The 16,134-nt window shown below is 47.9% G+C and overlaps 1 protein-coding gene across 2 annotated transcripts in view; it reads right to left on the bottom strand.

The window, feature by feature from the left end:
• The window catches only part of LOC120898404 (acetylcholinesterase), a 62,995-nt gene that overhangs the window by 7,530 nt on the left and 39,331 nt on the right, over nt 1-16,134 (bottom strand). Inside the window, exons 3-8 of one of the 2 annotated variants that reach the window (XM_040304223.1) lie at nt 4,064-4,421; nt 1,996-2,130; nt 1,375-1,912; nt 1,098-1,295; nt 304-1,011; nt 71-243 (exon numbers count right to left, since the gene is read on the bottom strand). In XM_040304223.1, the coding sequence (XP_040160157.1) occupies nt 71-243; nt 304-1,011; nt 1,098-1,295; nt 1,375-1,912; nt 1,996-2,130; nt 4,064-4,403 (2,092 nt within the window). In that variant the 5' untranslated portion in view covers nt 4,404-4,421. The remainder of the gene's footprint in view (nt 1-70; nt 244-303; nt 1,012-1,097; nt 1,296-1,374; nt 1,913-1,995; nt 2,131-4,063; nt 4,422-16,134) is intronic. The other variant, XM_040304224.1, reaches the window with a different exon arrangement.

The following is a 16,134-nucleotide window of genomic DNA, read 5'->3' as shown; positions in this document are numbered from 1 at the left end:
ACATTTGTTATTGCAACCTGGACCCTGTTGAGGATGCGGGAGGGGATTTCAAGCGCTGCACGAGACTTACAGGTAGCTGCAACTAGCTGGGGAAGGTACTTCTTCCAGAAGGCACACTGCCTCAACCGTGGGCCCCGACCGACGAAGGACGTGTTGAGGCCCAGCTCCAGATAGTGCCGTCCGTGGGCGGTGTGCTTGGGCCACTCGGGGAATTCGCTGCTGGCCGTGTTGGGATTTGGATTGCTGTTGAAGAGAGAAGGCGTTAGAGCGATCGACACTGTGCTGTTTGACACACACACTTACCCGGTTTTGGCAAAGTTGGACCAGTATCGCATGATCTTCCGGCTAAAGTCTTTCTCGTCCTCGGTGTAGCCGAGGGTGGGGTTGAGCGGTTCGCCGAACACGTAGTTGATCTCGTCGCCGTGCATCACGCCCGTCCAGCGCGGCCACGGGTTGCCTTTGCTGCGGTGCGTGTACAGATACATGTAGACGTTGTTGCCCTCCTCGGCGTACCGCTGCGCGAACTCGTTCACGTTGCAGGTGAAGTGATAGTCGCCCACCATCTTGTCCAGCGCGTCCCGGTTGCTGTTCGGGTTGTCCGGCTCGGTCCAGTCGGTGTACTCGAACACGATCGCCTGCCGGGCCGCCCCGTTCACGTACGGGTTGAGCTCGCGCACCGCCTGCAGGAACTCCTCGCGCGTCACGGTCACGCCCTCCTCCTTGCGCAGCAGCTCGGTCAGGTAGTAGATGATGAAGTAGTAGCCCTCCTCCGTGTTGCTGCCGGTGAGGATCTCCGTCTTCTTGAAGCGCCCGCTGGCGAGCGAACGCTGCGGCGTCTCGTCCAGGAACGCACCGTCGACCACCGGCACGAACGGGAACTCGCAAATGCCGAGCGTGCCCCACTCGTTGTTGACCAGCACGTGCGGATCCTTGCCGCGCAGGCACTCGACCGCATCGCTCAGCTTGCTCGGTTCGTGCGGGCAGCCGACCGCCTCGGCCAACCGCAGTGCTCTGGAGCGAGAAAAGAGCGAAGGAAAAGTGGGTTGTGTGAGCTGTCGCGGGTTGGCGGTTTGGGGAAAGCAGCAGCTGGCACGTACCTTAGCGTGGCTTCCTCGCGCGATACCAATGCCCACGGTGCCGTCGGCGAGCCGCTCTGCAGGATGGCCCGCTGGAACAGATCGCGGGAAAGGGCGGACAGCAGATGCAGCGACACCGAGACGGCGCCGGCACTCTCGCCGAACAGTGTCACACGCGACGGATCACCACCGAACCGGTGAATGTTGTCCCGCACCCAGCTGACTCCCAAGAAGTGATGGGAAGAAGAGCACCTCGTTAGAATACTAAAGCCTCATTCACACATGCAAAGACACCTACCGTAGCGCAAGGTTCTGATCGAACAGTCCCGCATTGCCCGGCGCTTCCGGGGTGCCGAGAAACAGGAAGCCCAGACTGGCCACGCGGTACTGCAGCGACACCACGATCACGTTCTCCTCCGACGCAAGCGCCCGGTGGTCGTACACGTCCAGGGTGGCGGTGCCGGAGTAGAAGCCGCCGCCGAAGATCCACAGCATGACGGCCGCATTCTTGGGCCGGGGCCGCGGTGCCACCACGTTAATGTACAGACAGTCCTCGGAGAGGGGCGTGTTCGGGTTCCACATGGTCGCGCCCGGGAAGTCGCCGAACACGGTGTCCACGATCTGCACGCAGCTGTTGGGCGGTGTGGTCGTGTTCAGCACGCCGGTCCACTTTTCGGCCGGCCGCGGATGACGGAACCGTAGCGGCCCGACCGGCGGCTGGGCGTAGGGAATGCCGAGCCACACGTCCACCTTCTTGCCGCTGGGCGCATCGACCGTAATGCCGCGGATGCGCCCCTTATCCGTGTTGACCACCAGCGGATCATTGTCGTTCGCGTCTGCCGGTGCGTGTGTGTGGGGGTAAAGTGCGTTGTAGTACACGGCAGGGTAATCGTCCCCCCACTTCCAATCGCGTACTTACCCGAGTTGGACTCGCGCCTCGTCAGACCGCGTCGCCGCGGCGTTGCTCCACTGTGGACATGCTCGAGCGTGCCCAACTCGGCATCTATAATTCGTACGGACTCACCGTGACCTATATATGGTGTAAAAAATGCGTCTGAAATGTTGGAACCACAGAAAGAGAGAGAGAGAGAAAGAAAAAACAACACACAAACATGTCAAAAGAAAACCAACAACAACAACAACCAAGGAAATTCAATCTATCGCAACAATGCGCATTCATTTTGGCAGGGCGGTGTGAAGGTGGTGGCGTCGGCGGCGTCGGTGGCGGCGGCGACGGCGGAAGTGATAATGGTGTGTGAGTAGTGGTCGGTGGTGGGTAGGTAATGGTAGGCGACTTGGTAGGTCTGGAGCCTGGAGCGATGATGTCGGGATAGGATCGATGACCTCGCCAGTAATCTCTTCATATTAGCTTAGTATCAGCGCGAGCACTCTCCACATTGTTTGTTTTTGTTTCTGTAGTACATGTTTCGGTTAAAAGTCGGTATGAGCCTGGCGTGAGTGAATGAGGCTGTTGGAAATTATGCTGTCTCGTTTTCTGTTCTAGTACAAAAGTGCAATTGTCTGTGAAAGGGAAAATGATGCCTGTTCCCCGATCTTGCTTCTCGCAGCCGTGGAATACACACACACACACACACCGCAAGCACCGCACGCACGCTGCGTTCTGGTTCTGGGCGAGTTCGTAGCGGAAGAAGTATGGTAATGTTTAGAAAATAAACACGACGAGAGAGGGATAAAAATACGAAGAAGAATAGAAAAAGAGAGATGAAAAAATGCGCTTTTCAACTTTCGAACATTCCGATCGAGAAAACAGAGCACAGGAGTAAAGGCGCGAACCTGCTCAATGCTATGCTGGCACATTCAAAGCTATTCCGGTAGGTGCTATTTGCAAATGTGTGCTTCCTTGTGAGTGCTTAGATGAGACGTGTTTGGCTAGTACATTTAGTGCCGGCTTGAGTGCAAGTAGGTGCTCGTGAGTGCGAGAGTAGTAGCAGTAATAGTAGTGCGTGTGTTGCATTGAGTGCGTAGGGTGCAGAAGAGATAAAGGATAAAGGATATCTTACCATGTCAGTACAGGGTCATCGATGAAAAGGTTAGGTAGTTAGTTAGGGCTTTCTTTGAGCAGTGAACGGAATTGTTCTTTTTGGTTTGCATTATTTAAGATAGTTTGGTTTCTACTGCCCGTCTTAGTAATTATACTCTATTGGTCGCATTTGAGCGTCTTAGACATTCAACATTGTCATAGGCAAACTTGGAAGTTTGTAATTACAACCGTAGATGATTTGATTAGACAAGAAAGGAACGCCCGCCAGCGATTGTCGTTACCAATATTTTGATTTCCTGTTGTTCATGCAAACTAAATGGATACCAAAAGCGATTGGAACCAAATACTTTAACAATTCCATTTGCAAAAGCTTTCAACACATTCGTGTTTCATAAAAGCCTTTGCAAGGAACCATACTTTATGCCGATAGCTTTTTGGCGTTGGTTGAAACGGAGTCAACCCCATTGGGAAGGGATGATGCAAACTCATAAAAAAATCTACTTCTACAAAATTCTACTACAAGATACTTGCTACAGAACATTTACTATAGATATTTAGGATAAAAAAGAAAGACACATTAAAAGTTTATTGGAAATGAAATGAATAGTGACGAAGTAAAGGGTGCCAGAAAGTCACACATAGAAAGAGCGGAATCAAACGGACGGACAAAGTAAGCAAGTTGTGTGTGTGAGGACTAGAGTGTCTGTACAGTTTCTTACTCTCCATCGCGTTTTTTTCTTTCTGGAGCTCGTTTAAGCAGGCAGGAGAGTAAGAAACGCACATGAAGAAGAACGGAAATGACCAATCCGTACCAATCCACCTCGACCCCGGCGTGTTTGCCTCTGTCAGGTGGAGTCAGACGATGGAACCCGTTTTTGCTTGTTTGTGGGGGATCAGTATATCTGTGTTCTTTGTGTGTGTGTGTGTGGGTGAATCTGTATTTATGTAAGAATGATGGTCCGATTTCGGACGCCATCCAACCGACCTGCGTCCTTGCTGAGAGTAATGCGCGCCACGTCGTCCTCGGCTGACGATGACAGCAGCGACGACGAGGAGGAGGATGACGCTCCGGCAGCAGGAACGGATGACATCACACCGGATGCGAGCGATCCGGACTGGGCGGACTGGGAGGAAAGGCCAACACCGGCGGCAGCCGACAGCTGATGCGATCCGATGGCGGCACCATTGTTGAGCTCGTGGTGCCGGCCCTGCACCAGCGCGGAGGGTGGCAGGATTAGTAGCAGCGCGGTCACGCCGAGCAGACCCAGCGGAACCATCCGCCGTCCTAACCGTAGTCTACCCATCAGCAGCCCTCGGATCTCCATCGGCACGGGCGGAGAGCGCTACAGAGAAAACCGGAAAAATGTGAAATGGGTAAAAGATATCAGAAGTTGTGGATTAGCCGTTGGTTTGGTTTAGTATGCGGTTCGTATTTTCTCGTACTGCCAGCTCAGACTACTGCGACATCTACCCAGGATGGCAGAAGAAGGCGTTAGAGCTTACACATAAAATTTAAGAAAACTTAAAGCCAAATCCGACGCAAATTTCCCATGCGCTTCTTCCGGTACACGAACCAAGCATGAGATGGGGCAAACGGGGCTCGGTGGCCATTTTGCGGCGATGAGGGTTGGCTTTTTTTTGCTTCCTCTTCGACGGCTGAAGTTTAATATTCATAGTCAATCGTGCGTTCCGGCGGAAATGGAATTGGCTCGGCACAACGGCACAACACGCCCGCTTTGGCAATCGTCCGAGGTACGGATTGGTGATGATAGTAATTACAGCGCGGGATTAAAACGCGCTGATTTTGTTCAGACCACCCGTTTTTACCCTTACCCTCTCGGGCAGGATTAGAGCGCACGGCACACAGCATCACGGAATTTCTAATTCCCTATCTGCTTCTTTTCAAATGAGGCACAAGCCGAGACCCGCCGAATCCGTGCTCTTGAAAGCCGCTGTTCCATTATTTGACAGTTCTCGGTGTTCGCAAGGTAGCTTCCGTGGCCTGGCAGGCAAGGGTTTGGGCATCGGAACGGAGCTTTCCGATACAAACCTCGTAATACTCCAACAAAACAGCTTGAGCGACTAATGTGCAGAAATGCTAATCTACCTCTGGGCGTCGAAAATGTTTCAATGCCTCGGAAGGATGCTTGCTTGGATCGTACGTCTTTTTAAGAACTCCAAGATAAAAGTGTGGATTACGATGGAAATACATCTCGAAACATTCAAATGTTTGGAACTGTTTGCCGACTTAGCTTCAGATGAGGTTTTTTCATGCGATGAGTCACTGTTGGGAATTACAGGTACTTTTGAGATTTAAAAGAATTAATGTTTATACTTACACCACATTTCAACAGTGGTTTAATACCTATTTTCAATAACTAAATGCTGCAAATGTGTCTTAATAACACAAACATCAATAAAACATAGTATGCAACAAAAAGGACATCGAGCATCGTGATCCTTGCCCTTTCAGTTGAAGTAACCCAAAACCTGCCAAAAGTCTTGCCAAAATGTTTATCCGGTTTAAAAGTCACATTGGCTACAATGTAAACCGTTGATTGATTTTCAACATCAGCATTAACTTTCTGCTCGCACGAGTGATTTGAATTAAGCTCACGGATGCCCTTTTCGGAAGCGCTCAACACTCACAACGAAGCCGAAGCTTCGTGCCGCTGCATAATCATTCGTACCGGTTTCGACCGATCCGAAATGTGACCGAAAAAGGAGCAAGTCATCAGTATTTAGGGACCCCCCCCGTCGCCTTCTCCGTACGTCCAAGCTCCGTGCCGGAACCCGGTGGTCCTAATTTATCGGCCATAATTCTCCTTCCGGCGACTTTACGATCGGAACGGACAGGACAATAATTCGGCTGCCAGACCCGTGCCGTGGCATTCCGTTTATGGCGAGTTGAATTATTCCGGCCCATGTTTGTTGGCTCTTCAGGCTTGACAGGCGTGCAGAAGTTTCCCCCCCACCGGCCCAACCACGCCGTGGGATAATCGTGCCCTGGTTCTGCGCACTGTGTGCCCGGGTGTTGTTTTCTTTTAATTAAATTCCTTATTAAAGTTTTCCCTGTTTACTCTCGCTGGCAGAACTTTTGCCAGCTGCTTGTATGCTCTACCCCGGCCACCGATTCTTGAGGTGGAAGAGAACTTGCTTTGCTGCATTCGTTCCGAGTCGACGGCTTATCTAAGAGCTGGGACTTGTTTTGCGGATCAATATCCGTAACCGTACTCCGGGAGTTTCTTAACGGAAAATCGAATCCGCTCTGCGACCGGCATTCAACCCCAACTGTGCCCCGAAAGGGTGTCGGCCGATGTCGGGCCCGCGGATCGAATGGTGTAATGGGGTGTAAACATAAAATGGTGCGTAATATGCCTTGCCCTCTCGCTAAGCCAGGCTAACCCGAAGCAACTCGAACGGCTCGAAGCGGCAAGAAACGAAGATGAAAGTTTATTTAATTAACACCTTTTTCGCACTGGCACGTCAATTTCATTCATATTTTATGATGCTTTCATTTCTGTCCCCAAACCAATCGCGAGCACACGAGGGCGACGGGTTTTTGGTGGTTTGGTTGCGTTTGGTTCGCTATGGAGCGGGATTAGGGGATTTTGCCCTAAGTATAAGGTGCAGTTGGTAAAAGAGAGCTGTTTAAAAGAGAATAATATGGTTACCTCCGTAAGGTGGGATATCATCGGGCTTGTGAGAAAGCGATTATAATTATAATTTAGTAGAGAATATGAGGGTTAATGATAAGTAGTAATACTATCTTTGCACGTTATTCGAAGTAATACGCCTCGAAGTATGCAATACGCTTTGCAGTGTTGTTCTTTTAAGTCTGTTCGCATGTGCTTTTTCATGCGTTGAAGCATCTAGCGGCAGTATAGCTGGATCAGCAAACTTATTTCAGCTATCCTAAAACTAATTTCACCTATCCCGCGCGGGCCATAATACCGTGAAGCGCGTTGTGCTCGGATTGCTATGAATCCTTCAACCGCTTTGCAAGATAATCCTTCCAGCAAACCACAATCCGATCATCTGAAGCGTTTGTCATAACGCAATCCTGTTCCAAAAACCACTACACACACACACACACACACACACACACACGAGCGCACAAGAAACGTCGAAACAAATGTCACAGTCCTAATTGAAAACGGAAGGATTCGCTCTACCGTTTTTCACGCGAATAGTATGAGTGTGGGCAGGGACTCGTCAGGTTGCGCTCGTCCGATGCAAAGTAGCGTGGAAAATGCCATCCACATACACACTCCGATAAACCAACCGGCAGCTACGGCAAATATCACAGAGACGTGTGACGTCAAAATGATTCCCGCGATGCTGGTTCGGTGACCGCGATTCCCAGTCGTCCCTGGGCCAACCAACGGTGCGGTGTGGTGTTTCGACGGAAGTTTCGACGGATCCACTTCGTTCCTGTCTTTCGCGCTTCACCGTTTTTTTTTCGGAACGGAATCACACCGACACTCAATTATAAGAACTGATAAATATTTCATGCTATACTGTCACTGGTATCCGCAGTCCCTCAAAAAGCCGTTGTGTGGACGGATGGCAGATGGCGCGGGTCTCGCCGGACTGCAAACGGGGCAATGCCGGGGCCGGGAGAAAGATTATCAGCATGTTTCATCAATAATTCATGCTTCTAATAGATAAAAATAGCATTCCCATTTACGTCCACCATGTGCACTGAGTGTGTTTGCCCGTGTGTGTATGTGTGTGCAACCTTTTCCGAAATCATCCTCTTTCGCACACAGTTGTCGCAACGCTCTTGAGTCATTTTTTCCTTTTTTTTGCGAAAGTTTCAGAATTGGCAGAAAATAGCTTTATCATCATAGTCGTCGTAGATTTGAGCCCCGTTCTCGCTGATGAGCTTTCAGCTTTCGATGGTGTATCTCGAGTACTCATTGACCGCGGGAAATTGTTTTACTGTTTTCTCTCCCTTCTAATGATGGCTGGCGTAATACCTTCCGGAGCGGAATTCTTATTAATTTCGGCTTTAGTTCATCTAATCCGATTAAAAAAATAATGCAAAAATGGCAAATAGATTTGAAAAAAAAAGATGGTTAGAAGAAAGGCCATATAAATTGGATATTCATTTTTTCATCTATAGCTTGATAATAATCAATAAGTAAGCACTTACGCCACTGTTTATTTCTTCCCTTTGGGGCGTGTTTGTTCCCTCTCGACTGAAGTGAGCTTTGGATTGTCTTAAATTTGAGCTTCGAACAAAGTAGCACTCACCATTGCAAAATCATGTTTACAGCGAATTCGCAACAAACTATGCCGCACAGCCGCTCGATCGCTTTCAATCACTCGTACGCCGCACAACACCGCATAACAAGATAACGAGCCTATCGGTAGAATCCGATTATATCGACACGACACTGGACGCACAATGGCTGCGGAGAGAAAGCCCATTGAACATGAACATGATGCTGCACACAATGCCGAACGGTGGTACATGCGCGGCTGCTGCAGCAGTATCCTGCCGATTTCCAGACCCCCCTCCAGGTACGGTTGTGGGAGGCACGATCAAACCGATCACTGCCGCTGCCACTCAAATGCCATTTAATTAGTTTAACGAAGCGCCCCTAACGGAGATTATTCCACCAAAGTGGGCAGTTATTTATTAATGCATAATGATGGTGGCCCGATTAGTGCTGCAGGGAGGGGGGAGAGTGGTAGGCTCGGTCGTTGGGACTGGGAGTGGACGTAAGGAAGAGCATCAGCCTCCCCACCTTCTCACTGCGACACACTTCCTGCCAACTCGGTTCATGGTCGAGCCCGGTAATGATCCAATAATAGCCTGGAGGGCTTAGGACATATTTCGAAGCTACCCCAAACAGTGGATGAAGGAAGAAGTGTAGGGAAGGGTGCTGTGGGAGGTCGACAGCGGCTAGTGTTTACTTAGTAACGTGTCGTGCAGGTAATACAGCTGTTTGGGTGGCATTTTTTTGCCCGAAGTCTCGATGCAGGTTCATCCATCCATCGATTCTGATATTGGAAACGTCCTTGGAAGGTTGTCACATGATACTGAACGTTTAATGTTGATTCTCGGAACAATTGTGAACAACATTCTAGTGCTTGTATCACAATCATCCACGTATTGAACATTACACAATAACTTTTTGCTGTAAATATCTCTTGAATATCAACATTCACTGTCTTGAATATTTCATTTATTTGTGAGAGCTAATAAGCGATAAGTATCATCAGTAAAGAAAACAAAGATGCTATTACTAATAAAGTCTACAACACTCTCTCGCATAAGAGCGGCTGCCAATTAGATGCAGAAAAGCACACCACACTGCAAGAGCGAAACAGAACACTGCTCATTTGATTTACATTTAATTACTTGCTAAGGATTTGCAAACATTTGCCAGCCGCGTATTCAGCCGCTGCCAGCAAAGCAAAGCATCACACTGCACACGTTTGAAGCTCGGCGAACGACATAATTCGCTAAGCGGATATCGGTTGATGTGGCTAATTTATGTGCCCTCCGTGTATTTGCCGCCGCTGCTCGCACACATCGTCAATGTGAAGGGCAACGTTCGTTTTACTTTTTCCCCCGTTTCAGAACTGGCATCATCGAATGTAGCTGTCGGGCCCGTCTTTAGGCCAATATTGATGTTGCGGTTGGAAAGCGTTTAACACAGCAAGTGTAAACACATTTCCCTTGGATATACTACTACCCTTGCGTGTACCGTGTACCGTGGAGTTTGGCAGTTTGGCTGGAGATGTAGCGGAATGAGAGCTTTTAAATTATCGCACAAAGACACAAACACACGGGAAACAGAGCATCACGTGAAGGGTTTAGCATACCCTATGGAATGAAGCCCAGTCGGTGTATGTGCTTATACTTTATAAATAATCTGCATTTACCGATAAGCAGTGGTGAGCTGTTATGCTCTTCAATTCATACGCTCCGGTAGCGTTATTTTATTGTTTATTGTTAACACAAATGCGGCCATCGCGTACCCTGTCGGCGCGGGCCGGACGGCTAAATCCCACAACCGGTATTACGTTGATTTGCTACGATTATTAGATTATGATTTACGATCTACGATCGCGCGCGGGTACGGGTCGTAGCATTTCGCTTCTCTCTCTCTCTCTCCCTCGCTATTCATCCCTTATGGCACCTATGTGGGGCTCAGTTGATGTTGGCTGTCGGCCGCAGGCTTAACTTACGCAATATGATTGCTGCCGGATGCTGTTGGTCGTTTGTTTTTGGGAGAAAGGGGAGATTATACGACCGAAAAGGTAATGGGAACCAATTTGACGTTTAATGATACACTTTGGCCTTGTCGAACACGTATCACTACTAATCACCCCGAATTTGTGCAGTTTCGAAGCGCGAACTCACTCTCTCCCTCACTATGGATGTGTTGCTTACTGCTACTGATGGTAGAATGAAGGGAACGGCTGAATATAGTTTGACAGACGCTTTAAAATGTTTACACTTTTTATAGATTTAGCAGGGTTAGCGGCTGTGGACGGATGCCACTGGCGATTTATTCAAACAGCATGGAAAATAAAATAAAATAAATGAATTGATAGTGCAGTGTTTTTTGTTAACAGCTTTGTCCTCTTTTTTTAAACAAGTCTTTTAACTTAATCATATTAATTGCATTGTACGATTCTTACGACGCCACTGACAACTCCCCTGCATTACAGACTGCACAACAACATATGTATGACTGTAGGTGTCGTAAATACGACCTGTGAAACGAATGATTGTGTGAGTTTTCGCTCTCGGAATTCAAATCGAGTAATAGTGGGCTGACTTTGTTGTTTAGCTGATTAACGATGCATTGTTGTATAACTGTGCCAGCGACTGCAGATGATGGAATATGAAATCAACTGCATCTTTAAACGGACGGTATTGCACGATCTAGTTTTTAAAGTGACATGCGCGTCTTGATGTGAAGCTTGTTCACCAAAGTATGATTTAATCTGGTTTAATGTTGCTTCCTCTTTAGCTAGACAATTGTTGTAAACCTTACTTCCCTTACAACTCCTTCTAAAGATGAACGTTCAAAACCACGAAAATAATTCCAAACCAAAAGTATCGCGCCCCTTCCTCAGCTCAGAGCACAGTGTTTAACGCCCGGAAAGGCTCATTCGGGGACGGTTTCCTGCCTCTGTGGTTTGCTTTGCTCTAGACACACTCACCGTGTGTCGTGCCGTTTAGTAAACGACCCGCACCGACGGTACAGGTGTAGACAACGAAAGCATCTCAACGACGGTATAAGCTGGTCGGTTAAACCTTTTGTGCGGTTTTGTCACTCGTTAGACAATGGAAGCACAAACGCCCCCAACGGACCGTCAACCGTTACACATGCTTGTAACCGGTCTGCCCCGCAGAGCCAGGATCATGTAGACACACACACGCACATACACATACATACGGGGCTCATATTAACATAGCGTTGGGTGAGAGTGTCAATCGAGTAAAGGGCCGCCACAAACATACACACACACATGCTGGGTGTTCTCACGGTTCATAAAACTTTCACATCACACCGTAGGTGCCGCAGGTCTCTGGCAGGTCCCATATCGACCTTTCGCTCGGCACAGGGACACCCGGTGTTCTTGGTCGGTTCATTATTCGAATATGAAATCATCAATTAGCAAAATGAAATTTAATTTCATTGCTCTTCTCTTCTACCTCCTCCTGTCCACTCTCTCTCCTTCTCGCTCGTTTCGCATCTAACACACTGGCGAGCATACACGAGAAAGTCCGTTCGGTGCCGGGTGAATTAGTTTGCTTTTCGCACCTGTCCGACCTTGGCAGGAAACATGACGCGTCTCTCGGTTGCGCTCCGTCTCTCTCACACAAGGACAAATTGTTCGGATCGAAGCAAAATATAACCCGACGGAGAAGGCCGTGGGATGCCCCGGGTTGCGCCGAGCTCATGCTCATATCGACCGAGTGGAAAAGGACGTGCACACGAGGTGTGTGTGTGTGTGTGTGTGTGTTGGGTGCACTTGGCTCGGGTTGGATCAGCAAACCGATGTATCTCTATGCTGCCGGATAGGCCGCCTGTCAACCTCTACCGGGGTGCTTGCCGTTTGTTAATTGTATCAATTAAATTTGATAGATTTTCACATAACGAACTTTGCTGACTTGCACGGGTATGGTACGGCTGTCAGTGACGCTATTGCGCCTATGCGTCGCTGTTTGAACGTGCTAGAAGGCAACGAACGCCCGACAAGCGGGGAAGTACTTATCGAATGGGAGAGATCCAGATTAACACAGACATACCTATGCTTGTACTTGCAATAACCGGCTCTTTAATCTATCTGGTAGATCAGGCTCAGAGTGCAGATGGCGTAGGAGAGAAAAAGCCCTCTAATCGCTCTCCCCGTACATTCTCAATGCCTTAGGGTCGATAGAGGACTAACGTAGCACTTGCAAAACTATTAAAACATTCTATTTTTACACGATGAAAGGTTTTTTAAATTATTTCGTAACTGTGATCCACTATCGTTTTGAAGTGCTACAGGTTTAATGAGTGTCATCGTTGTGGACTATCGTCTAGTGCTGCCCTAGGATGGTGGGACTTCAATCGAAACGATAGCGAAAGAGTTGACGTTCAATCAGAATCAATGGTTAGAAATTGATTACACTTCATTGTGTACGGAAGCGTGTTCAAAGGGAAATTTAAATTTACTACACACACTATCACATTGCATTTACATGTTTTCAAGTTGATGGTACTATCAACTTGTTCACGCAAATTAAAGCAATCTTGAATGACCATTATATTAGTGTTAAGAGTTCCCGGAATTATTGGAATCATTCATCTTACTAACTTAATGTAATTTTATGAGGTCTTATGAGTATGATACTACTCAAACAGTGTAGAGTAGTTTTTCTCGTGTCTACGAAGCACTGTTTGCAGTCGGATGGATCGCAGTGTATTTTCCCCCAATTGAAAGCATTACCTTACACTCAGCTCAACCTCGACGGTGCATTGGGAAAATATTGATTCACTTTCCTGCCAGTTTCTCCAACTTATTTCAGAGTGATTGGCCTTATCGTGCATCATCGTGTGCACACTGCCCTTAAGCAAACAGAAAGTCTCTACGAGTCGATTTAATTAATATTCTAACGAGTTTATCTGCGAGGCTGCATTTTTGTCCAGTGCTCGTTCGTTCGCTCACTCTGTGCACGTGAAAGCTTAAATCAAACATTTACATTTATATCCTTTGTGCATCGGTATCCTATCTCTCCACCGCACGGATCTCATCGATGCACACCCCAGGGGTGTGGGATACGGAAGCTTTTGACGTTTTGTTTGTTCACTGGCAGGTTTTTTTTTTGTATAATCTACTCGAGGGTTCATTAATTATTTTAAATCCACATCCGCACACAGACAGCTTCTTTTTTGTTTATTTGTCAGTAACGGCTGATAAGTATCCGGTCGTGTCAAACGCAGAGTCTGAACTCAACAAGGGGAGTTGGTTTGGTCGTCGATGAAGTATATTTTTAGCAGTAAGTTGAGTACACCCATTCAAACCCGGATAAAAGCATTATAATGTACTTTTAGAAGAATATCGAACGGTCAGACACAGTGTCCAAAAAAGAAAACTCTTCAAAATATGCAAACTAAATACAGTATAATATAAATCATGAAACAAGTGCAGTATTGTCCATTTTTATGCATAAAAAACGGATCTATTTCTTTAGAATTTGAGGCACTTCAACGTCCGCGGCAAATTTGTCACACAGACTCCCTTGGAAGATGTTCTGCTTGCAAAAGTCGGTCAGGTCATTTGGTCAGCGTTTCGCTTCGTAACAGTTTTCCCAATCTCTCAATCGAACCGGTCAGCCATCCTTTCCCCTCTCCACTGCCCTACAACGGATAACACAACTCACAACGCTTGTTCCGGGGCTACGCTAGCGTCTTGTGGAAGGTGGGACTGTTGGGGCCGGAGAGCCGGAAAGGTTTCTACAAGGCGCCGTCCAATCCCACGCAATCGGGCTCGGGAAGAAACGCCCGTCCGCTTTCATTCTTCGCCCGTCTTTTGTTCGCCTGCTCCGGAAGCATCATCCAGCCGACGACACGACATGATGAAAAACAAAGTCAACTTTTGCACCACACACACACACACACTCCGTACTGTGGGAAAGCGGTACTTGCCAACCAACCAACCAACCCACCACTGGCCAAACAAAAAAGACGAGACAAGAGAAAGCAAATATCATTCTTCATTTATGGTACGTTTTATGCATAATGTAGCCCGAATCCTTCCGAGCGAGCGACGGAGGACGAAAGGTTCGCCCGGGATACACAGCACACACACAACACACAACACAGAACCACACACACATGTCCAACAATAGCACAAACGGAGTGGAAGAAGTGGGACAATCAGAGTGGGAGATGGGATGCACGGCAGAAAGAAAAGCTTCTCGTGGCCGTAAAATTATGGTGAAGGATTGTTTTCTCGGGCCTCACCGTGCTGTTTGTTTTCCCTGGTCCCCGGTTGTGGAAAAGTGTGGAAAACGGGACAGGGATTTTTCATATTCTGTGTACCAAACGCGGACGAGTCCACGTTTGCCGCCTCGCGTGGCCTCGTCAAGTTTTGTCTGCTTTGACATTTGCCGAGGTCCGCTGTGTTGCAGTGCCTGTTGTCGCTCGGGTTTGTTTTTGTCACTCGCCGCAGCAAAAATGCGCTGACAGCACACAACACATTTTAAAAGGAAGCCTTGTTTGACATTAACGAATTGCTTCGCTAGCTGCAGAAAACACGATTTCGGTGTGATTGCAGCAACGTCCTGTGACACGGCACGGTACGGATTGTGAGCTTAATTCTTACCCAATCCAGTATTGAGCCATGTTGCTACAAAACTACCTGCCCTTGTGCTGATGCTCGATGTCGTTTGGCACTGGTGGTGATGCATAAATCACGCTTCATGGTTGTCATGTCGTTCAGTGGGATGTAGAATGTTACGCTGTTTATTCGATAGGCTTTAACACAACATTTAGTGCAATGTTTTTATCATCAAACAATAGCAACACATGTTCTGCATATCTGATACTAAAATCTGGCCCTTTTTTAAATTTTGTGTGTTTAAAATTGCTTGATCCTTACCGCACGGGAGAAGCTTTCAAATATTTATTTAGAAAATGTAGTGTGTGTTCGACCTATTCTTATTAAATAAGATCTTTAAACCTCTAAAGTACAGACGGCTCAATCGTTGTTGGAAGTGCCGCATGGAAAATGTGCACAAGAGAAACCCGGCCGGAACAAAAATCTAGACTATGTGTGTGTGTGCTTGCAAATAGCAAGCCACTGGGTGCTACAAACGGTGCTTTTATGGGCAAAAAATACATCCAAGGACACTCTCGCCAGCACATATGCTGCGTGCAAGGACATTCGTGCAATTTACTTGCAAATACGCACCATGAAACAGCGTACCCAATCGTACCAGAGGCTTGGTTGCGTTTGAAACGGTGTGTCCCTGCGCCCAACCCCCACCTCCCCTCAACACACAACCACTCTCTGTCGCCACATTCTTTTCCATCAGAATTGTTTCTTGCCCGAGTTGTAAGATGCGAACTCGTTGTAGGTAACGCCATGCACGAGTGTGGCCCAGCCGGGCGCACCTTACAGTGCGGGCGAGAGAAGCGTAATAAAATGACAAAATAATAAAAAAACAGAACACATACACACGGATAAGGGCAATAAAAGTTGTGCCATTTTCATGCGTATTGCGGAATTAAAATCCCCCCGCTTCCTGCCACGCCCGCTCACGTACGGCGATCGAGTTGGGGTGTGATATTTCCCCCAACAGCGCTCATACTACCGTCCCCAGTTTGACGGAGAGTATCCTGCTGCGAGGAATAACGTTTTTTTCCCCCCTTCATGCGCTGATTTCATGTATGTATGTTGGGGTTGTTTTTTTGTGTGTGTATCAAGTTATGGCGCCATCCATTCCGCGGTGGAGGGAGAGAATTTTCGCCGAAATCATCCCAATCCCTCCCCCATCCTGAACGATGATTATGTTTCCGGCGTGTTCATCTTCAT

The sequence above is a fragment of the Anopheles arabiensis genome, chromosome 2 (genome assembly GCF_016920715.1).
Source record: "Anopheles arabiensis isolate DONGOLA chromosome 2, AaraD3, whole genome shotgun sequence".
In the NCBI taxonomy this organism is placed as follows: Eukaryota; Metazoa; Arthropoda; class Insecta; order Diptera; family Culicidae; genus Anopheles; species Anopheles arabiensis.
Note: the sequence above shows the minus strand (reverse complement) of the source record. Positions and strands in the feature narration are given on the sequence as shown.